Raw genomic sequence first — 23,925 nt, forward strand, 5'->3', positions numbered from 1 at the left:
GGTCAAGTTTAATCCTGGGCGAGCCACTTAGTTCTGAGGCTAAGGCCTATAGCCCTAGTCTTGGACAGTCATCTTAAAATTGGGGTCACTAGTTAAAAGTTGGGTCATGTTTGCTTGCTTCAGGGAAATGTCTGCACCCACACATCCTCCAGGACGGACCTGAAAGCTACCTCTTCACCCAGAAGCCCACAAAGTATAATGTTCTATCCTCAGAAAGCAAACACGAAGTATATGTTGGGTATGTTTCATTGTCTATTAAGTATTTATCCCTTATTTTCAACTTTGCCTCACTGTGAAAGTTTATTCCACGTGCAAAGGCTAAGTTTTTAGTAAAACTAGCAACTAACTACAACCTTTTTACAGGCACCACCTGCCCGTCACGACCTCATTTTGGCTTTACGACATTATTAGGCATATTGGGACTGAGAAGTTATTCTCGTGATCACACACCAGTGTGAAAGGACAGGGCTGCCATTCAATCCCGGGCCTACGTTCTTTACCCCACACCAAATACAGCTTTAAAAAATCCTCAAGGGAGCAAAATTCTTTACCAATGAACACACTGGTAATCTCTACCCAAAATGACAGACGAAATAACTACGTGGTAACGCTATCTGCTGCCACTGGTAGGCTGCACGTGATAACCTGTAGGATCTGATATTTACTATTAACTTTCCCTGGCAATCTAACACTCCCTCACACTGCAAACAATCACTGCTCATTACTGACCACGAATGTGATCAGTCCTAACGCCACCAAAAACACCAACAACAGGTTAAGAAGTGTCCTTGCCAAACCAAATCTGGACCTACAAGCCACTCAAATTCAATTTTTCAAAGTAATGGCAAGTCATTTTTCGGATGCTGCACTCGACTATACTTTGCAACCCTGAATTCACCGCTCCGCAGTAACCGGGCACCACCCAACAAGAAAGCCTTACTCTAATGCTGCTTCCTCCAAAACCAGCCGTAAGGGCACAGGGAGGAGACGGCGCTCATCCATCTGGAGCAGGACCAGGCATCGGAAGGTCTCAGGTGGACAATCGAGGAGGCTGTGACAGTGGCCAGGCTAACGGAGCATGTAGCTCTGATAGCCGGGGCCAAGATTCAAGTCGACGCTGGGTTTATCAGGCTACTTATTAAGGGCAACATGGACAAAGTAATTCAGCTGGATGAGCTGGGGAGAAGGAACCAAAACCACACCTCCTGCCGCAGGAATAATGGAAGAAATGGAGACTTCTTTCATTTTGAAAACCAAAACTCTCACAAGGAATGCAGAGGGATTTTTTTTCCCAAGTACTCGAAAGGCTGCCATATACACACTATACACGAGCCTGATAAAAGCCAAGCCAGTGGAACACGTGTCGGATGGAGATAATTTCTGCTAAACACACAAAAAAATGCTTTCTAAAACTGGAACTGAAAATACTGACACGTTGTCAGAACGAGGAGTCTCTCCCCGCCAGGGATGTCCCGCGCCAAGTACAAGCAGGGAGGGGGCCCAGGCGCTGGTCTCAGGAGCCGAAACCCACCATCTCCAAGGGCCCCTCCCACCCTAGCGTATGGCTCTATTTCCCCCCAGCAGAGCCACAAGTTCCGACTTGTTTATACAGGAACCTGCCGGTCTACCCAACACTGAGAATGCAGTTGTTTATTTCAGCCCCTCCTTGTTCAAAAAGAACGAAGAAAACGTTGACAAGCACATGAGCGAAGGGGGGAGATAAAGGACTTCTCTGATGTGCAAACATCAACTTGGGAGACACAGGCCCTCGCAAACACAAACAAAACACACGCACCAAAGCCCGGCGAGCTCTCCTTTCCCAACGGAAGGCGTCTTTCAGGTCTTGCCTGAAGCTAAGTCCCCAAGGCTTGAACGGCCAATACTTCCTTAACAGACTCTGTCACCTTCTGAAAAGGTACAACCTGTTTCAAACCCTGGTAACTCTCCACTTGCCGTGCTAACTGCAAATGTTTCCTACTTAGTAAGCCAGGGACGAGCTACGCGTCTGGAGAATTAAGTCAACCCAAGGGGTGTAAGCAATGCGCACCTGGAGAGACCTCGGGAACCCCCGGAACGCTGGAGGGCGGACCCCCGGGGAGGGGGGAGGGGCGACGGGAGACGCCTGGGACGCGGAGGGGTGTTTATGCTTGGGGGTGGGGAACGAGAGGACAGCGGAAGAGGACAGGAAGACGGGGAGAGGAGAATGCGGCCCTGGGGGAGGGTCCGGGAGCCCGGGACCACGGGAAGGGGAGGGGTGGAGAGGAGGGAGAGAGGGGGAGGGGGCCGAGGGGCCGCACCGCCCCCGTACCCCGCTGCAGGCCGGGCCGAGGGCGGCGGCGGCGGCGGCGGCTCAGTACCTCCTGGCTCGGCGGGCCCGCGGAATCGGCCGCTGGGCCGCACCTGCAGCTCTTCTGGCGCCCCTCGCCAGTCCGCCTCCCACTACGCAGCCCCGGCCTCCGCCGCCGTAAACATCCACCGCGCCACTGCGCCTGCGCGCCCGAACGCCCTACTGCGCGTGCGCCCGGGTCCAGCGTTTAAAGGGGCAACGGCGCAGCGGAGGGCCCCATCCAGACGTCCCGGCCGGCCACGCGCTCCGCTGGGAGGCGGAAGTCAAAGGGCAGCCGCAGGTGAGCGTTAACTGTTCCGCGCCCCACCGCAAGCCAGGACTCAGCTGTGACCACGACAGGCAGGGCTCACTCCTTGGAAGTGACCTTCCAGGAGGGGACCGACCGATGAGGAAGAAATGAAAACACAGGGGATGGACAGCAACTGGCGGCGGCGGCGGTGGCTACTGTGGCTTGGATGACACGGAAGGGACATTCCAGCGAAGATCTGCAGGACCGGAAGGATCCAGCTGTGCCAAGAGAGGGTCCAATGGCTGCAGGCCAGGGAGAGCTGAAGTGGGCAGGAGCCCCTACCATGCCCACCCCTGCGAGGGGTCCACACAGCCCCGACTTGCACACCCACCCTCACGGGCTTCACCGCCGCCTCCCACGCCGCATCCTGATCAGCCCTTCCTGTCATTCTGCGTCTCAGAAGTGGCGTGCCCCTGCATCCTGGCCCACTGGCAGATCCTCGGTGTTACTTCCCCGGCCACCCACCGACGCGGGGGGGCCTTTTGCCCCGATGCCACACATCCCTTGTGGGCCACCTGCCCGGCCTACCCAGTAAACTTTGTGAAATCTGCCCGAACCTCCTTTTGCTCAGCCCAAACCTCACATAGGTTTTCCAACTGAGTCTTTAGCAGCAGAACCCTTTCTTTAGACACAGTCCTATAAGGGAGCCCTTATACTTAACAGGTGCAAGCACTGCTGCCTGGGGCCCTCCTGCCCCCACATTCCTCCCCAGACTTGAGCTCCACTTGGGGGCATAGTTTTCACCACTTTCCATGTTCCAGGGAAGGCTTGCTTCTCCTGGTGGTCCACAGCCCCGAATCAGTGGCCCTGTGGTTGTCGCCAACCTAGTGATGGTCACACTGGTTCTCAGAGCCCTTCCTACCTGATTGCCTGCGATAGTCTGTGACTGTTTCAAATTACAGAGGTCCTGGAGCCATCCTTGACCCTCTCCCTGCTGTGAGGGGATACGCCCTCCATCCACCCCACCCTGCCTAGGCCTTGCTTCCCTCCTCTCTATGCGGCCAGGCATCTCACCACCCCTCCCTCTGCTCTGCGGAGTGGTCTTCCTAATATAAATAATAGACAACATACCATCAGTATTGGTCTTTGTAGAGCATCATGCTAAGCGCTTTACAGAGATTATTTCCTTGGAGTAGATATTAGCATGCTCTCCAGGAAGAAGGGCAGCCCTGACGACGGGAGTTGGCCTGGGCTCACGGCAAGGTTGTCCTGCTGGACACAGACATCTGGCAGAAAAGCTGCACTGTGACAAAGGCCACATCTTAACTGTGTCCAGGTAGAAGCCAAAACCAGGTCTCTGTGCCACCAGCGTGCCCTCTCCCAGCCCACAGCAGTGAGGCCTGCCCCTGCCTCGGCACAGCTGAGCCTCCCTCCGCCCTGCCCCTCACAGGCACCACTCATTTAGATACCCCTGCTTCCTGACAGCATCCAGCCCAGGCAGAATTTGTCCGTCTGTAAAAGAGATGTCAGTGCCCTGCCAAGGCCACCAGACACACTGTAGTTGGGTGAGCTGGGATTATTCCTTGTCCCAGGGAGTGGGGGTCACACCATGGGGAGCTGTGGGGTGTCTCTAACAGGTATTGGGAAAGCTCACTGAAAGATGTAGCCTTGGGTTGGGTGATCTGTGGGCCACTCATGGTTGATGTATCTGGAGGAGGGGTCCCCAGGCACAGGGGTGGTCATGCATAGGCCTGAGGCAGGAGCATACCCGAGGCTGGAGCCACATGCGGGGTTGTGTTGTCATCTTCAAAGAACAGTACTAGGACTTCCCTTTGTTCAGGTAGCCCTTTTTTTTAAGGTGTCTTTTTTGTGTGTGGTAATATATAGATAACATAAAATTTACCATTTTAACCATTTTTAAGTGAACAGTGGCATCAAGTACATTCTAATTGTTGTGCAACCATCACCACTAACGATCTCCAGAATTTTTTCGTAATTCCAAACTGAAACTCTACTAAGAAACTCTAAAGCTCTGACCAAGATGCAGTGACAGGAGTTGGACTTGCCCCCATTCGTGAAACAACAAAGAAATGGACAAAATACGTGATGCAACAGTTCTCGGGACACCAAACATTGTGCAACAAAGCTCAGTGACTCCTGAGAGATGAAGAACCGATGGGCTGAGCCCTGCAATTGCCCCATCTTGCCTCTGTGAGAACCTCCAGGCTGCGGTGCAGAGAAAGGGAACCCAAGCAGGGCCAGAAGGACTCCCTGAGTCGAGGAGATAAAACTGAGGATTCAGGGAAGCCAAGGCAGGTAGAGGCCACAGCTGGTGAGGAGAAAGCGACATTGAGGAGGAACTTGGGGATCTGCAGGAGACCCCCCCACACACACCAAATTAGCAGAGAACTAATCAGCACACGCATGTCAGTAAACAACCCAAGTCTGGGCGAAGAACCGCCCAAAAGGATTCGAGGTAACGCCCCGCACCGTAACAAGGCAGGAAGCAGTGCGGGTTCCCACCAGCCAGACTGGAAAACCTCTTGGTTCACTGGACATTGGTTAGAGGACGGAGAAGGCTCTTGCCTCAGTAGTGAGGAATAATTAGCCCCAGACTGGTCACTGCACAGACCCCACCTAACAAATCAAAGAAAGATTTGGAAGAATCAAACTATTTGCTTCTAACTGTATCCCAAAACAAAGCTCGAGAATTTTTTTTTTTTTTTTTTTGCGGTACGCGGGCCTCTCACTGTTGTGGCCTCTCCCGTTGCGGAGCACAGGCTCCGGACGCGCAGGCTCAGCGGCCGTGGCTCACGGGCCCAGCCGCTCCGCGGCATGTGGGAACTTCCCGGACCGGGGCACGAACCCGTGTCCCCTGCATCGGCAGGCGGACTCTCAACCACTGCGCCACCAGGGAAGCCCAAGAATATTTTTAAGAACACAAAATATCGAACCCTCAACAAGGTAAACTTCACAGTGTCTGGCACCCAATCTAAAATTGTCAGGTACACAAAGGGGGAAAATACAACTCATAATGAGGAGAAAAATCAAGCAATTGAAACTGGCCCAGAGCTGACGCAGATCTTATTATCAGTAGACAAAGACACTAACACGGTGCTACAATGAATATCAAGTACTGAAAACAGCTAAGTAGAGACATAGAGGTTACAAAAAAAGACTCAAAAATAACTTCTAGAAATGAAAATTATAATGTCTGAGTTGAAAACTATGCAGATATTATTAGCAGCAGATTGGACATTGCTGCAGGAAGGTTTGAAGAGGTAGCAGTAGGAACTGTCCCAAATAAGATATGGAGAGAAAGGAGAATAAAAAGTTAACAGCCTCAATGACAACTATGGGACAACCTCAAGTGACCTAATATACATGTAATTAGTGTCCCAGAAAGAAGGAAAGACAAGTTGGGAGAGAAAAAATTATTTGAAAAAACAAAGGCTGAAAATTTTCCAAATTTGATGAAAACTACAAACCTCAAGGTACCTCCAGCTCAGAAACATGAAGGAAACTACACCAAGGTGTAACACAATCGAGTTGCTCAACCCGTGATAAAGAGAAAAAACTTGTAAACACCCAGAGAAAAAAAGACACATTATGTACAAAGGAATAAAAATAAGGCTGACAGCAGATCTCCTGATGGAAACAATACAAGCAAGAAGACAGTGAAGTAACATATTTAAAATACTAAAAGGAAGAACAAAACCCTGCCACCCTAGAATTCTAGCTTTCAAAAACAAAGGGGAGGGGCTTCCCCAGTGGTGCAATGGATAAGAATCCGCCTGCCAATGCAGGGGACACAGGTTTGATCCCTGCTCTGGGAAGATCCCACATGCCACGGAGCAGCTAAGCCCGTGGACCACAACTACTGAGCCCACATGCTGCAACCACTGAAGCCCACACGCCTAGAGCCCATGCTCTGCAACAAGAGAAGCCACCACAAGTAGAAGCCTGCGCACCGCAAGGAAGAGTAGCCCCCACTCGCCACAACTAGAGAAAGCCCGCGTGCAGCGACGAAGACCCAACGCAGCCAAAAATAAATACATTTAAAAACAAAAAGGGGAGAAGAGTGTAGTGTAAGTGCCTGGCGTGAAGCTTTGGTTACCGAGGCATCCATGTCAGATGACATGGCTCGTGAATAAACATATCACCAGCTGTATGACACGACTACTAGCAAAACGATCAGGTAGGGAATTCCCCTCCCGCCTCGCATGGAGTTCCCATTTCAGAAAACCCTGGGAGACCTAGAAAACTGAGCACCTGAATGACCCTGCCTACACCCTAATTCCTGCCCTTATGCTCCAGGCTTGCCAGTAATGAGTGACCCCATGATCCTAGACACGCCACCCTCAGACCCTAATAAAGGCAAAGCCCCAGGCTCTCTTTCTCCCCCTCTTACCTTGCTGTGTGGCCCTGAGCTGTGCCATGTACCCTCCAGCACCTGGGAGTAATAAATCTTGTTCCTCAGAGTTCCCTCACGGTTTTTGCTAAAGTGCATCCAGTGATCATAATAAGAACCACAAGAGCCAGTCCAGCCACAACATTGCCCCAGTAGCAGGGTTGGGGGGGATGTCTCCGGGGCTCACTACAAGTAATACAGGCCCAGAAAGTGCCTCAGGCATTCCTAGCTGAGAGCATCACCATCAACAAGCTGGGACTGACACAGCAAAGAGCAAATTACATCCAAAGTGAGCAGAAGAAAAGAAATAATAAAAATTTGAGCAGAAATCAATGAAACAGAAAACAAGAAATCAATAGGGGGAATTAGTGAAACCAGCAGGTGGTTCTCTGAAAAGATTGATAAACCTCCAGCCAGGCTAACCAAGAAAAATAGAAGATACAAATTATTAATTATCAGAAATGAAATAAGGGCCATCACTATGGATCCCATGAATATTAAAAGCAAATAAAAATATTGTGGGGACTTCCCTGGTGGCGCAGTGATTACGAATCCACCTGCCAGTGCAGGGGACACGGGTTCGAGCCCTGGTCCACGAAGATCCCACATGCTGCGGAGCAACTAAGCCTGTGCGCCACAACTACTGAACCCATGTGCTGCACCTACTGAAGCCCACACGCCAAGAGCCCGTGCTCCGCAACAAGAGAAACCGCTGCAATGAGAAGCCCGCACACCACACTGAAGAGTAGCCCGCGCTCACCACAACTAGAGAAAGCCTGCACACGGCAATGATGAACCAGTGCAGCCAAATAAATAATTAATTAAAAATATATATATATTGTGAACAACTCTAGCTCACAAATACGATAATCTAAAAAATGAACCAGTTCCTTTTAAGACACAATTTACCAAACTCATACAAGGATATATAGATCATGTGAATAGTCCTACATCTATTAAAGAAATCAATAATTAATGACCTTCCAAAGCAGAAAGCACCAGGCACAGATGGGTTTACTGGTGAATTCTACCAAATACTTAAGGAAGAAATGATACCAGTTATCTGATCTCTTCCACAAAACAGAAGCTAGGGAACACTTCCTAACTCATTCTACGAGACCAGAATTTCCCTAATACCAAAACTAGACAGAGATATTACAAGAAAGGGAAGGTATTAGGTTGACCAAAAGTTTCATTTGCCCTTTTCTGTAAGATGCTCGAGTAGCACTTAGCTGTCTTTAACTTCATTCGAAGCAATTTTGTTAGATTGTATGCGACAGCTGTCACATCAGCGTGCATTTAAAACAAGACTTATCAAAATTGGTGAATTTTTGTGTAACCATTTTAATATTGAAGATGGAAGGAAAAAAAGCAACATTTTCAGCATATTATGCTTTATTATTTCAAGAAAGGTAAAAATGCAACGAAACGCAAAAACAGATTTGTGCAGTGTATGGAGAAGGTGCTGTGACTAATTGACTGTGTCAAAAGTGCTTCGCGAAGTTTCGTGCTGGAGATTTCTCACTGGACGATGCTCCACAGTCAGGTAGAGCAGTTGAAGTCGACAGGGATCAAATCGAGACACTGATTGAGAACAATCAATGTTATACCACTCGGGAGATAGCTGGCATACTCAAAACATCCAAGTCAAGCATTGAAAATCATTTGCACCAGCTTGGTTATGTTAATCGCTTTGATGTTTGGGTTCCACATAAGTTAAGTGAGAAAAAACCTTCTTGACCGTATTTCCACGTGCAATTCTCTACTTAAACGCAACAAAAACGTTCCATTTTAGAACAAATTGTGACGGGCGATGAAAAGTGGATACTGTACAATAATGTGGAACAGAAGAAATCGTGGGGCAAGCAAAATGAACCACCAGCAACCACACCAAAGGCTGGTCTTCATCCAAAGAATGTGATGTTCTTTATATGGTAGGATTAGAAGGGAGTCCTCTATTCTGAGCTCCTTCCAGAAAACCAAACGATTAATTCCAACAAGTATTGCTCCCAATTAGGCCAACTGAAAGCAGCACTCAACAGAAAGCGAAAAGCGTCCACAATTAGTCAACAGAAAATGCATAATATTCCATCAAGATAATGCAAGACCGCATGTTTCTTTGATGACCAGGCAAAACTGTTCCAGCTCGGCTGGGAAGTTCTGATTCATCCGCCGTATTCCCCAGACATTGCTCCTTTGGATTTCCATTTATTTAGGTCTTTACAAAATCTCTTAATGGAAAAAATTTCAATTCCTGGAAGACTGTAAAAAGCACCTGGAACAGTTCTTTGCTCAAAAAGACAAAAAGTTTTGGGAAGATGGAATGATGAAGTTGCCTGAAAAATGGCAGAAGGTAGTGGAACAAAAGAGTGAATACATTGTTCAATAAAGGTCTTTGTGAAAATGAAAAATATGTCTTTTATTTTTACTTCAAAACTGAAGGCACTTTTTGGCCAACCCAATACAAACCAATATCTGTCATGAGCATAGACACAAAAATCCAATATGTACAAATTGAATCCAATAATATATAGAATGAATTACACACCACGACCAAGTGCAGTTTACTCCAGGGATACATTTAACGTTTCAAAGTAATCCATCACATCAACAGGCTAAAGAAGAAAAATCTTATGATCATATCAATTTTGGATATGAAATTGGATTTTGTCAGATGCAGAAAAAGCATCTGACAAAATCTAATACCGATTCATTATAAAGACTCTCAGCGAACTAGGATTAGAAGGGAACTTTCTCAACTTAGTAAAGAACATCTACAGAAAACCCACAACAAACATCATACTGGATGAGAAAATAGATACTTTCCCATAACATTGGGGATAAGGCAAGAATGTTCTCACCACTTCTCTTCAACATTGTACTAGAAGCTCTAGCTAGTCCAATAAGACATGAAAAGGAGAGAAAAGGTGTGCAGATTTGGAAGGAAGAAATAACCGTCTTTGTTCACAGATGACAAGATTGTCTACATAGAATATACCCCCAATATCTATTAAAATAAACAGACAAAAACCTCCTGAACTAATAAATGATTATAGCAAGGTTTCAGCATACAATGTTAATATACAAAAATCTATCGCGTTCCTACTTACCAGCAATGGACAACTGGAATTTGAAATAAAAAACACAACGTTTACATTAGCACCAAAACAAACAACAACAACAAAAAACCTTAAGTATAAATCTAACCCAAAAAAGTACAAGATGGATAAGAGGAAAACTACAATACTCTGATTAAAGAAATCAAGGAAAACCTAAATAAATGAATAGATATTCCATGTTCACAGACAGGAAGACTCAATGTTGTTAAAATGTCGGTTCATCCCACATTGATCTGTAGATTCAATGCAATCCAGTCAAAATCCCCGCAAACTATTTTGTGGATATCAACAAACTGATTTAAAGTTTACGTGGAAAGGCAAAAAAAAAAAAGAAAATCCGACACAATATTGAAGGAGAAGAATAAAATTGGAGACTGACAGTACTCGACTTCAAGACTTAATTTAAAGTTACAGTAATGAAGACAGTGTGGTATTGATGAAAGAATAGACAAATAGATCAACAGAACAGAATAGAGGGCCCGTAAAAAGACCTGCACAAATATAGTCAACTGTTCTTTGACAAAGGAGCAAGTCAATTCAATGGAGAAAGGATAGTGTTTTCAACAAATGATGCTCGAACAACTGGACATACAGATACACAAAAAAGGATCTAGACACAAACCTCACAATTATCACATAAAAGTTCTAGAAGATGATATAGAAGAAAACCTGGGTGACTTTTGGCTTGGCGATGATGTTTTACATACAACATCAAAGACAGTATTCATGAAAGAAACAATTGGTAAGGTTGATTTCTTTTTTTTTTTTTTTTTTTTTTTTGGTTGCACTGGATCTTAGTTGAGGCAGGCGGGCTCTTTAGTTGCGGCTCGCCAGCTCCTTAGTTGTGGCATGCGAACTCTTAGTTGTGGCACGCATGTGGGATCTAGTTCCCGGACCAGGGATCGAACCCGGGCCCCCTGCATTGGGAGCGCAGAGTCTTAACCACTGTGCCACCAGGGAAGTCCCAGTAAGGTGGATTTCATTACAATTCAAAACTTCTGCTCTGTGAAAGACACTATTAAGAGAATGAAAGGATAAGCCAAAGACTGAGAGAGACCATTTGCAAAACACATAACTTATAGAGGACTTGTATCCAAAATATATAAAGAACTCTTAAAACTCAACAACAACAGAAGCCAAATAATCCAATTTAAAAATGGGCCAAAGACCTGAATAGACGCCTCAGCAAAAAAGACATACAGATGGCAAATAAGCGTATAAAAGGATGTTCAACATCCTATGCCATCAGGGAAATGCAAATTAAAACAACGAGACACACTACACACCTGCTACAACGGCTAAAGCCCAAAACACTGACAACACCAGATGCTGGTAAGAATATGGAGTAACAGGAACTCTCATTCATTGCTTGTAGGAATGCAAACTAGTGCAGCCACTTTGGAAAACAGCATGGCAGCTTCTCACAAAGCTAAACAGTCTCATCAGATACAGCAGTCTCCCTGGTATTTACCCAAAGGAGCTGACAACTTACGTCCACACAAAAACCTGCACACGAATGTTTACAGCAGCTTTATTCATAATTGCCAATTTTTGTGCACAACTGTGGTACATCCCAACTCTGGAATGTTATTATTCAGCACTAAAAAGAAATGAGCTGTCAAGCCATGAAAAGACAGGGAGGAACCTTATGCTATTTCTAAATAAATGAAGGAAACCAGTCTCAAAAGGCTACAGACTGTGTGATTACGTACACACTGTATGATATGACATTTTGGAAAGGGCGAAACTGTAGAAATAGTAGAAAGATTAGTGGTTGCCAGGGATGGGGTTGGGGGAAGGGGGGACAAATAAACAAAGCACATAGGGTTTTTAGGGCAGTGAACCTATTCTGTGTGATGCTGTAATGGTGGCTATATGACATATGCATTGTCAAAACTCACAGAATGTACAACCCCAAGAGTGAACCCTGATGTAACTTATGGTCCTTAATAGTGTATCAATATTGGTACATCAGTTGTAACAATGTACCACATTAACGCAGGATGTTAATAATAGGGGAAACCGTGTGCAGGGGAGAGAGGGTATACGGGAAGTCTCTGTACTATCCCCTATTTTCTGTAAACATAAAACTACTCGCAAAAATGAAGTATATTAATTTTTTTTAAAAGGAGATGAAATTTTTTTCAGACATACAAAAGCTAGAAGCAGCAGCAGACCCACACAACATGTGTCAACAACAAATCAGCCCTTGCCATGGGCACTTGCCAGCTGCCTCTACAAAGATTAAATCATGTGCTGCTCCTGTAGCTGCAGCTGCTGACTTTCAACACCCCCTGAAAGGAGCTCAGGGTGGAGAGCAGAAATGAGGGACTCTGTGCTCCGGGAAAAAGTGGCAGAACAGGTCTTCAGATAGTTAGATATTTCCAGGAGCCATTCTTAAGAGCCCACTTCTTGTATCTCCTCGTATCTAGAAAAGCACTAAAATCCTTCATGGTGACGTCTGTTCCTCGTGACTAGCAGAAACCTTCTGCAAAAAGATACGTGTTTGACGGCATGTGCTCCCCCTTCGCCAAAATCACATCTATACTGACCTTCCCCCCACCTCTTTGGAGCGGTTTCTCAGAGATATCTGGGATACTGTCTCCCGGGCTGCAGTCCTCATTTTGCCCCAAATAAAACTTAACTCGCAACTCTCACGTTGTGCTTCTTTTTAAGTTGACACATGAAATGATAAAGTGACTTTTTCATGCAGAAAGCAAACAATAACAGATGGAAATACAGATCTACACAAAAGAATGAAGAGCCCTGGAAGTGCTAACTGTGTGGGTAAATATATAAGATTATTTTTTAGTGTGCCTCGGTCCTGGACAAGACGTCACTTCTCACTTTACCTACTTCAGTGCTGTTTTTACTATGGACAAGAATTGCCTTTGCAATTACAGTAACTAAAACATGCCTCCCCCACCCCACCCCACCCCCAGCCCCGCTTCCAACGTCTCCTCCAACTGAGGGGGAAGGGCTCACGTCCACTCTCCGCATCTGGGGCCTCGGAGTGAGATTACTGCCCACAGACGCATCAGACTCCACTGGGGGGGTCAAGGAGGGGGCCTCAGAGCAAGTGAATGCTGTTACACCTGGACCTTCTCTCCTGCCTCTGGCCATCTGTGAAGTGAGGCAGGACGGATCGCATCCCAGGGCCAGGCCATAGCAATGACGAGACCCAATATTGACCACAAGGCGTCGCCGCTGCACTGTTGTGTTGAGAGCGTCCAAACTAGGTCATCTGAAAAGAGAAAAAAGTTTGTTCTTCTTCATTTTAAGCCATTCGTAGCCCTTTGTGGTGGAATTAGCCACAGTTTCAGACATGAGTTGAGGCTTCTCTGCTATTTGTACTATGTTTGATGTTGATCTGGAAATATTGGTGAACTCAAATGTATTCATATAAGTAAAATGACTGGGAAGGGATTCTGAAGAATAACTTCTCATCTTAAAACAAACCACCTTAACGAAAGGTTAGCAATGCCCGGGCTCAGGAATCTTCAATGATTACTTTTATGTGTCCACTTGACTAGGTTATGGTGCCCAGATACTTGGTCAAATACCAGTTAGGTGCTGCCGTGAGGGTATCTTTTAAACGTGGTTCACATTTACATCAGTAAACTTTGAATAAAGCAATCACCCATCAGAATGGAGGGCCTCAGCCATGCAGCTGAGGAGATCCCACTCACCACCCTCTCACTGCCACCCACCTCCAGACGTCAGGTCTTCTGGGTCTCCAGGCTGTTGGTCTGCCCTACAGACTGCAGACTTGCCCCCCACATTGTGTGAGCCAGTTCCTGGAAACAAACCACTCTCCATACATAGATATAGATGTACGGGTATAGACAGATACACATGACATGGATATAGATACGGATACGGATATAGCTAATAGATATAGATACGGATACGGATATAGCTATAGACATGGATATAGATACGGATACGGATATAGCTAATAGATATAGATACGGATACGGATAGAGATACGGATACGGATACAGATACGGATACAGATACGGATATAGATACAGCTGATATAGGTATCTCCTCTTGGTTCTGCTTCTCTGGAGAACCCTGGCTAATACAGGGTCCTGACCCAGAAGTGGTAGCAAATCAGGGCCCAGAGGTCTGTCTACAGGACACCTGGGGCGGAAGCACCCTGAGGTGCTGATACCCGCATTTCTTAGTGTGCCGTTCCCAGGATTCGAGGGGCCCCTCCCCCTTAGCCAGCTCTCACTGTGTTTTATGACTTATGAGAGGGAAAGCTTGAGGGGACAGCGTGAGCGGGTGGCAGCCTTAGAGACAGGGGGCCAGCCTGGGAAGAGCAAACTCCAGAACCTCTGGCTGCAGCTGTCAGTGGACAAGACCAGTTGCTAGTGCAGGTGGCAGCAGCAGTCGTATTGACCCTGCGGGCGCCAGGTGGGTGGCAGTTAGACTCTGCAGACAGGAGTGCCCTGGGGGGCGCCTGCAAACCCAGGGCTTAGCTGGCAGCTGTGCTCAGACTTCAGGCGTCTGGTGACCCACGAGGGGCAGATCTTGGAGCCAGGAGTGATGGCTGGTGCTGCTGGGGGGTGCAAGAAGGAGAGGCGGCTAGAGGGGGTCCCCAGAGCGTCAGGGGTGGCATGTGGCCCGGGGCCTGCGCTCCCGCTCGCTCCCTCCCACTCTCCTTCAGCAGCATGTGCCATGGACCCCTTTACAGAGAAGGAAACTGAGGCACAGAGGCTGGAAGAGTCCTGCTCAAGGTTCCCAGGTATGAGACGGGCCTGGACTCAAACAAGAGAGCTGACACCTGTGCTAACGTATCAGAAACCAGGAGCGCCCGTGAGGGGCATCTCGGCATACTCCTAACTCATGTCCATGTGCTGCCCCTCACCACTGTCCAGACGTACTTCCTGGGCCCTCCTCCAACCCTACAAATCCCCCACCCTGCTGAGCATGAGTTCTGTGCTTGGCTGCCCACGGCCACACCAGTCTGACCCTCAGCCTCCGCCAGAGCAGCATGGGGGCTCCGGGTGACACTCCACTTAAAGGGGTTAGGTGACTGAACAATGTTTGAAGACCGCCAGTCCCGACACAGGGCTCCAACGTGCAGGGCAGCAGCAGCATCCCCTCCCCCACACCACTGGCCACCCAGAGGCACATAAACCTGTTGGGGGTACCCTAGGGCCCCTCTAGCATGAGTGCGGGCTGGGTGTGGATGGCCCCTGGGGCAGAGCTCTGTGGATGGGGGGGTGAGCCTTGAGGCCTGGAGCACATCACCACCACTGTGAACCCCTCTCACAGATGCCTCTGAGCTGGCTTCCCAGGGACATGCGATGGCAGGGGTGGGGTGTCCAGATGTCTCAGGGCAGCCTGCTCCCCACTGCAGTGCACGCACTTGTCTCAGCGTGTCTGCCCCCTGAACTGATGAGGAAACTGCCACAGAGGGTCGACCTGCCCAGGGCCTGGGCCGCTCTGAGTGCTGTGTTCACAGGACACGTGGGGACCGTGAGCTGGGAAGTATCCCTGCTGCACTAAAGAATTTGGGGTGGGCTGTGGACCAGGGAAAGAACCCCTCTGAACATGCACACATGATTTCTCAATTTAAAGTTGTCTGGACTCTAAAAGGCCCCTAGACTCAGCACTTTAAGAAGGAAACACGTTTGAGGGTCTGGTCGTGATCCCAGCCCCCAGCTTGGCAGGAATCACGTGGGACAGACCTTCCCCCACCCAGGGTCAGCACAGGGGATGAGGCCAGGAGGCCGCTGTAACCTCTGGGAACAGCATGAAGGTGGAGGGGCCTCCAGGGAGGGTACAGTGTCAAGGTGGCTCCGGAATGATCAGGAAGGTTCTGGAAAACGTGGTCCAGGGCAAGGACCATGTCTTACTCCTCTCTGCCTCTGACTGAAAATGTGTGCATCGGAGGAGACCGCCTTTAGGCGTCCAGAGAAGACATCTTGGACAAGCCTGGCCGCCCTTGAGGGAAACCCATGGCTACCCCAGTGACAGTGAATCCTCACCGGACAACAGCTGGAGAGGGGCCGCTCTGACAGCAGGTCTGGCCTGCCTGGTGGCTGCCACCACCCCCAGCTCACAGTGAAGGAGGAGCCTCTCCAGGAGGCTCCAGAAAGAGGAGATCAGAACATGTGGCTGGTCCGTCCTCCTCCCGTCGGACGGCATGGACTGTGAACCTGGCAGTAAAGCTGAGAAGGGAATCTCCTGGGCCTGGTGGCCCCAGACCCCTGACGTCCAGGTGGGGCCCCTGCAGCTACGTCAACCTCTTTGTCCAAGACACAGAGGCCAGCTTCCACCTGGCTCCTCCCACACTGCAGTGGGGCAGTGTACCTTGGGCCACACTACAGACAAGCTGATCTGCAAAGAGCCTTCTCATTCTGGAAAAAAAAAGACCCCGTCTGTAGTTAGCCCGAGGTGAAGGGAGACAAATACTTTCTCTTTGTGGCCCCTCCGTCATGTTTTAAAGCAAAGTTATTTATGAATCAGAAGCACTGATTGCTTTTCTCTCAGAGCTTAGCACCCTGGGAGGAGGGACCAGAGCTCCTCTGGAGTTCACCGTGCAGCCACCTGTCGGGGAGGGTTAGGCTCAGGGTCTCTCCCTTGACGGTCCAAGCAGGTCTGGGGACTTCTTAACTCCTGGGGCTCCTGCCAGGCGTGGCTCCCTCCTAGCTGAGGTGTCCAGGGGCACAACTGGATCCTCCTAATTCAGAGCCAGGGCCCTGGGCCCACCTCCTGCCCCATGCAGCCACCCCTCTCCCCACTCTGGCCTGATCTAGGGGGCACCCTGCTCTGCCTTCCTGTGGCAGGTGGGACATCCAAGTGGAGACCCAGAAGGTGCTAGAACTGGGAAAGGCAGGCCTGGGGACAGTGTGGGCGTTCCCTGCACGTGGCACACTCTTGTAGGGATGGTGAGAAAGGGAGGGGAGAGGCCAGGAGGAGACCCAGGGCAGCTTCTGCGGGGCGCAAGGGGGACAGGCTGGAGGAGGGCACAGAGGGGAGGGATGAGGGAGCCATCAAAGGCGCTGGAAGGGTAGAGGCCAGGCTTCAGTGGCCCACACACCCTACACCAGACGGGACAGGGAGAGGGGCAAGGCTAGCAGGGGCGGGGTCTGGGGGGCAGAAGGGACCGCAGGGGCCTGTCCCTAGGGTCAGCTGCCAGCACTGGTGGTGTGCCCACAATCGTGGGTCCCCTGGCACCCCTATGTTTTAACCTGACGGGCACCTGGCTGAGGTGGGGGCTGGGCTTCTCTCGGAGAAGCCACCTCCTATTTCAAGGAGGAGCAAAGAGAAAGGCAGCGTCATGACACCTGCAGACCCGTATGGCAAGGTGTGGCCCCGTATCGCCCAGTGTTAGGAGACCCTCCACACCCACAGCTGTAACAGCCTCTACGGAGCCATGAGCCTTAGGGGTGCAGTGGTCAAGGGGAAAGTCTCTCCTGCAATCGTGGGGTGGCCTCAACACAGGCTCCACACACAGCCCGATGCTCACCCACTTGGGGCGTTACCTGTGGGTCCAGGTAAGGAGGGCAGGTGGACACGCCTATCTACGTTGGCACCCTCTCAAAACCTGGCTAAAGTGACAGTCTTTAAGGTATAAACTGGCAGGCAACAAACACGTGAAAGGATGCTCAACGTCACTAATCATTGGAGACATGCAAATCAAAACCGCAGTGAGGTATCACCTCACACCAGTCAGAATGGCCATCATCAAAAAATCTACAAACAATAAATGCTGCAGAGGGTGTGGAGAAAAGGGAACACTCTTGCACTGCTGGTGGGAATGGGAATTGATACAGCCACTATGGAGAACAGTATGGAGGTTCCTTAAAAAACTAAAAATAGAGCTACCATATGGCTCAGCAATCCCACTACTGGGCATCTACCCTGAGAAAACCATAATTCAAAGAGTCATGTACCACGATGTTCATTGCAACACTATTTACAATAGCCAGGACATGGAAGTCCAAGCTATTAGGATGGACAACCTAAGTGTCCATCAACAGATGAATGGATAAAGAAGATGTGGCACATACATACAATGGAATATTACTCAGCCATAAAAAGAAACGAAATTGAGCTATTTGCAGTGAGGTGGATGGACCTAGAGTCTGTCATACAGAGTGAAGTAAGTCAGAAAGAGAAAGACAAATACCGCATGCTAACACATATATGTGGAATCAAAAAATATATATGGTTCTGAAGAACCTAGGGGCAGGACAGGAATAAAGACGCAGACGTAGAGAATGGACTTGAGGACACGGGGAGGGGGAAGGGTAAGATGGGACGAAGTGAGAGTGTGGCCTGTGCTTATATATACTACCAAATGTAAAACAGATAGCTAGTGGGAAGGAGCCGCATAGCACAGGGAGATCAGCTCGGCGCTTTGTGACCACCTAGAGGGGTGGGATAGGGAGGGTGGGAGAGAGACTCAAGAGGGAGGGGATATGGGGACATATGTCTATGTATAGCTGATTCACTTTGTTATACAGCAGCAACTAACACACCAGTGTAAAGCAATTATACTCCAATAAAGATGTTTTTTAAAAAAAAGGTATAAACTGGCAGGAATGGGAAGATGGAAGAGGAGACAACAATGTGATTCCGAAGGCAGAAAAGACACCAATATGTAGTGGACGACTTAGCAGACCCCAAACCCGAATTATAGCTAGAGTGTGGGAAGCTCAGAACCAAGGCCATCCGCACCTCAGAACCCGGGTACCTGGCAGATTCAGGTGATGCTGGAGAGGGAAGAAAGGGCCTGTAACCAAGGTGGCTGGTGGCAAGTGTCTCTGAGAGCTGGGGAACGCTCCCCTCCCTCAGGATAAAGCCTTGAGTTTTATTCTCTGCAGGGTGTAAAAGAAGGGTCTGCCGGCTAGGAGAGGAGGCCTGGCTGTGGATGAGGTCCCCACCCCAAAAATAAATCCTAAGAGAGCATATGCCAATGACACCAAGACCCTCCCCCAACCCTGGACCCCAGGAGGCTGGTGGCTGAGGCAGACCCTCCAAGCAGGAGGTGGGATCAGCTTTTTGGGGGGTGAACAGCTAATGTCATCATCAGACTGTGGGACCATACAACCTTCTAGCACCACGGTGCTGCTGCATCTGCTTGAAGCCAGAGGGGCTGCCGTGGACCCTCTGCCCACAGCATCACACGCAGACACCAGCAGGTAGGTGCAGAGCCCCATTCAAGCCCAGGTCTGCTGACACCACAGCGGACAAAGCCCCAGAAGCCCAGGGTATCATCGCGGATGGAAGCCAAGAGATACCGAGGACCCAGAAGCCCGAGGCCAGGCTGCCTAGGACCTCCCAGAATCCTGCAGCCGGAGAACAGCTTGGAAAGCCTACAGGTCTTACAGGAGCAAAGCAGCCTCCTCAGTGCTGTGGTTCTTCAACGCCAGGGTCCTACACGCCAGCATCCGTGCCCACGGTGCTACCTCTCCAGGAAGCCCCCTCTCCTCCAATCCACCTGCCACATCCAGCACACGGCCTCTGAGAGGTCTTCCGAGATCCCACGCTCCAGGGGCACGCCCTTGGCCCACCCGGCCAGCCGTGGGCCTGAGCAGCCCTGAGGGCAAGGCTGAGTCCATCTTTGCTGGAGCCCAGGCCCAGGGCCAGTCCAGGGCTGCTTTGGAGCTGACCTCTCCCCAGGCTGTCCTTTCGCTGTGGCCCACCTGTCCCCCAACTATGCGTACAGGACTTCACTGAGATGTGGCTCGTGGAGGGAGCCTCTGGCCCGCCCCTGCGCCCGCCCTCCACAGCCCCTCTGTCCCCCCACATCTGTGCACTCACCTGCTCTGGACGCTGACCTCTGGGGCCCTCTTCCCAGCCGTGTTGTCTTTGTTGTTCTTTGGACCAACCAGGTTCTGCAGAGCCCACAGGCAGAGCTTACCACGACGAAGCCAGCTGGAGACCTGCGTGGCAAGTGCGCCGGCACCCAACCGTCACCTCCACGGGCACCAGCGCTTCTCACGTTGCCGGAGCCCTTGGAAATCTGCGCTGAGGCCGTGCCGTGTGGCGCTGGGGAGAGGTTCTGGCTGAACTGGTGCCAGGTCGGGGTGCGGTAAGCTGGGTCCCCCGAAGCACAACGTTTCAGAGTCAGGAGGCTAAGAGGCCCGCTAAACCCTCGGCAGGGAGCGGCAAAGCCCGGGGAGAGGGTGGGAGCAGGGTGTCACGCGTGGGACGGACACGGCCCTTCGCCCGTTCTTCCGCAGTCCTGGCCTCTGCTCGTCTCCTGCCAACTCTCACGCCTCCAGAACGCTGTCACCCCAGCATCTGCGTGCTGACACAGATGAGCACCAACCCGGACCACCGGTTCCCTGTGCCCCCCCGGGGAGCCCCTCCTCAAGGCTGCACAGGTTCCACGCACTGTCACATGCTCTGGTCCCCACAGCCAGCAGCTGAGGCCCTCTAGACCCTCAACCGTCCCGCTGGGACAGGTCTTGGAAGTGAGGCCCAGCATTCCTAAGACTCTCCCTTCGTTCTCAATTCGGGCGGGAGCTCCAGTTTGCCCTCAAGGGCCAGATTCCCAGTGGGGTCAAAGTGTGTTGACAGTTCAGGCTGAATGTGACCAGAAGCCCCAAACCTAAGTCCTACCTGGGAGAGCCCCGCCTGACACAAAAGGGTAAAGCAGTGAGGAGCCGCTACAGCCATCGCCGCCTTCAGGTATGGCTGAATCCAGGAGCTCTGTCTGCCTCCCCCTCCCACCTCCACCTTTCTCTCTCCCCTCCCAGCTCTGCCTCCCTCCTAAATGTCCAAACTCCCTCCTCTGCAGATGGCTCTCTCCTGCAGCCAGGAGAGGGGGCCTTGGGCAGCCCCCATTTCACACCCCCAGTCTAGCCACCCCAGCAGGAAGACTGCTTCTGACCCTAAGAGAAAACTCTGATTTACACATGCAGGTCTGTGACTCAGACCTTGCGGGGGAGGGCGGTTCCACAAAGGAGATGTGGGTTCCACGTGTAGCATCAAGGAGAGCCCACCCACCACCCACTCCCCAGGAAGGTGACCCCTAGAGCTCTCGGGACAGAGACGGCACCCTCACCAGACACAGCTCCCACTCGCAGTCAGAGTGGACTTTTATTAGGAAATCACCCTGCAGACACACTGAGAAGTGCTGTGCTGTGGGTTCAACGTTTCCTGAGGAAGGAGAATCACAGTATCAGAGCTGTCAGAGGGACGGGAGCCTAGGGCGGGCAGCTGCTCAGGGAGGCCTGCGGCCAGCACCCCTCACAGCGACAGGACTCACATCAAGAACCGGCACACAGACGCGACACAAGAAACACGCCAGAGCACACACATCTGCACTATGCTTAAATAAACAATAAATACAGAATTCCATTTGCTGTCGTCCGTGCCTGAAACAAAAGGAGCCAAAAGGGATGAAGAAAACCAAAAAGTCGTTCTTTCCATTGGACCGAGGGGGAAATATCCCCAAATTATCAAAATTCCTGTTACAAAATACTTTTTTAAAATTCCATTATTAAAAGAATAAATAACAAAATATATAAAAAATAACTCAGTTGCACTAAAATCATAACTAGAAGTTATAGCAAGATTTTTTGTGTGGCCTATCTCATAGTGAAATCGTTAATTTCGCTTTGATTTCATTTATTTCCTTCTCGTGTGTCCTAGTGTGGGATCTAGGTAAAATAGTATAAAATTAATAAATAAAAATGTTAAATAAATAGCAAACGTTAACATAAGAGGTTGTGAATATAAATACTTACATTTTGACAAAATTAAATAATTTACAGAATAATTAAACTAACTACTTTCTTATTTCTTCCAGGAAGTGCAATTTCTCTACTTTTAAATACTAACTTGGAATCGCAGTCACAGCTGATTTGGACTCTATTTACACGTTAGGAACATTGTGTTTTTAACACATTAAATCAAAATTTACCTTCTTTCGAATCTCGAATGGATCTAAAAAGAAGTGACACCTTGGTGCTCTCTAGTTAGGAACTTATCCCCTGACCTCGCTGACACTGTCCCCGCCTCAGTAAAGCTCGCCATGACCCGGGTGGCGGGCGGGTCACGGGCCACGTGGGCACACAGAGAGCCAGAGGCCCCGGCCTCGACCCCAACATGGGCCTAAAGGCCACAGCCTCGAGGGAGCCAAGCCCTGAGCACAGGGTCTGCAGGCCCGGCCGGGGGTGCTTCCACGCGGAGCTGGCGCTGTCTTTCAGGGGGTCCCGGGCCAGCGTCCTCGAGGCCTACTCCTAACCTACCCTCTGGAACGCTGTTCTCTTCCACCCTTAACGTAAAAACTGAATTAAAGGACAACAGGAAACACACTTGCCACGCGGCCTCACCGCGCAGGCGCACTGGCCGCTCCCGCTGACTCATCACACGCACCACCGCCCGGCCGGGCTGCCCTCTCGGCCTTGACAGACAAAGGAGTACTGTGGTTGCAGCTCCAAAACTTCCCTGAGAACCTGGTCCTTGAGTTTCCCCTGGAGACTTCGAGCTTTCAGAAGCAAAAATAAATCACTTTGTAATACTTCACGCCCCGCACTCGCGTGGAGAGGTCAAGGCCTCCGGCCCGGCGAGCGCATCGCATCGAGGGAGACACGGATTTCCAGGCACCCCTCTGGGTAAACCCCCCGAGGCCGCCCTGGGCTGCCAACTAGAAGTCACTGTGAGTTGGGACTCTCCACTGGGAGGGCAGGGCAAGGGAGGTAAAAGATGGAGGCAAGTCGGGGTACCCCCGGTGCCCCGGATCAGCACGAGGGCTCCTCACACGAGGAGGACTAGACCTGGATGCCCCTCACGGCCTGCTTGATGCTCTCGAGGAGGTCCTTGTTCTCGGGGTTCTGGTAGCACTCCTGGTTGGAGTACATGTCGGTGAGGGTGCTTACATAGGCATCAAAATTCTGTTCGCATATTGGCTCCTAGAGAACAGAACCAGGTTAGCGAGGCCCATCTGTGCAGGGGGCCCCAGGGTTTCCAGAAGCAAGGGAAATCGATGTGGGAAATCTCGGACCCACACGCCCACGCCACCAGAGACAAGCCCACGGACCCACCACGGGCGGCACTCGGGCTGAGACAACCACGGCCCAGGCTGCTCAGGGTGCCACAGCCACCATGGCCAGCTGTCTGCCCAGGCAGAACCCCCAGCTCAGGGCCCTTCCAGCGAGACCCCAGAGGCAGAGGGGCGCCCGCCCTCCCAAGAGCCCGAGGACGTGGCTGCCACGGGGCCGCCGCTACCTACCATGTGCGGAAGGCGGATGTTGGCAAGACTTTGGATGAGGGCTTGGCTCAGGCCGGACAGCTCCAGGAACAGGGCTTCGTTCTGCTCCTCGATGAGCCTGTTCTCCTCCTCGATGCTCTTCAGGCTCCTCTCCATGGACGAGATCTGCGCCAGACAGAGACGGGAGCTGCCTTCCGACGCATCCCCCGGGAGCGCACGGGGCGTGCCCGCTGGGCCACGCCTCACGTCCCTCTGCGAGAGGGTGAGGAGGCAGAGGCCCTGCCGCAAGTGGGGGCTGGCAGCACCCTGGTCCCTGGGTGGAGGAGGGGATGCAGTGACTGGGCCAGGGCGGGGGTGCCACGGCTTTATGTGCCCCACGGGGTGGAGAGGAGCACAGACTGAGGCACCTGGGCTCAAGTCCCAGCTGCTACCAGCTTCCTGTTCTTCCTCTCTGGTAGGGACACTGTACACACCTTGTGGGACGTCCACCTGCCTTTGGGTTTCCCCCACCAGAAAGACCAACCAAGTGCCTTATTAAAGCTGTGAAGGTGGGCTTCCCTGGTGGCACAGTGGTTGAGAGTCTGCCTGCCGATGCTGGTGGACGCGGGTTCGTACCCCGGTCCGGGAGGATCC

At 50.7% G+C, this 23,925-nt stretch overlaps 2 protein-coding genes across 18 annotated transcripts in view; both read right to left on the minus strand.

Annotated features, from left to right (window-relative positions):
- The window catches only part of LOC132593280 (protein-L-isoaspartate O-methyltransferase domain-containing protein 2), a 30,348-nt gene extending 16,267 nt beyond the window's left edge, over positions 1-14,081 (minus strand). For 3 of the 11 annotated variants that reach the window (XR_009562471.1, XM_060293380.2, XM_060293381.2), the window contains exon 1: positions 13,202-14,064. Coding sequence is in view for 6 of the 11 variants with exons in the window: in XM_060293380.2 (XP_060149363.1) it covers positions 13,202-13,273 (72 nt within the window). In the remaining 5 variants the exon portion in view is untranslated. Of the gene's footprint in view, positions 1-1,795; positions 1,908-2,047; positions 2,123-2,357; positions 5,183-13,201 lie in introns of those variants that run through there. The other 8 variants (XM_060293374.2, XM_060293382.2, XM_060293377.2 and 5 more) reach the window with 7 other exon arrangements.
- LOC132596371 (myelin transcription factor 1-like) overlaps positions 10,426-23,925 on the minus strand; it is a 102,487-nt gene continuing 88,987 nt past the window's right edge. For all 7 annotated transcript variants that reach the window (XM_060293369.2, XM_070044770.1, XM_060293368.1 and 4 more), the window contains 2 exons: positions 23,314-23,457; positions 10,426-22,993 (listed from right to left, as the gene is read on the minus strand). In XM_060293369.2, the coding sequence (XP_060149352.1) occupies positions 22,853-22,993; positions 23,314-23,457 (285 nt within the window). In that variant the 3' untranslated portion in view covers positions 10,426-22,852. The remainder of the gene's footprint in view (positions 22,994-23,313; positions 23,458-23,925) is intronic.

Source organism: Globicephala melas, unplaced genomic scaffold (assembly GCF_963455315.2).
Source record: "Globicephala melas unplaced genomic scaffold, mGloMel1.2 SCAFFOLD_92, whole genome shotgun sequence".
NCBI lineage: Eukaryota > Metazoa > Chordata > Mammalia > Artiodactyla > Delphinidae > Globicephala > Globicephala melas.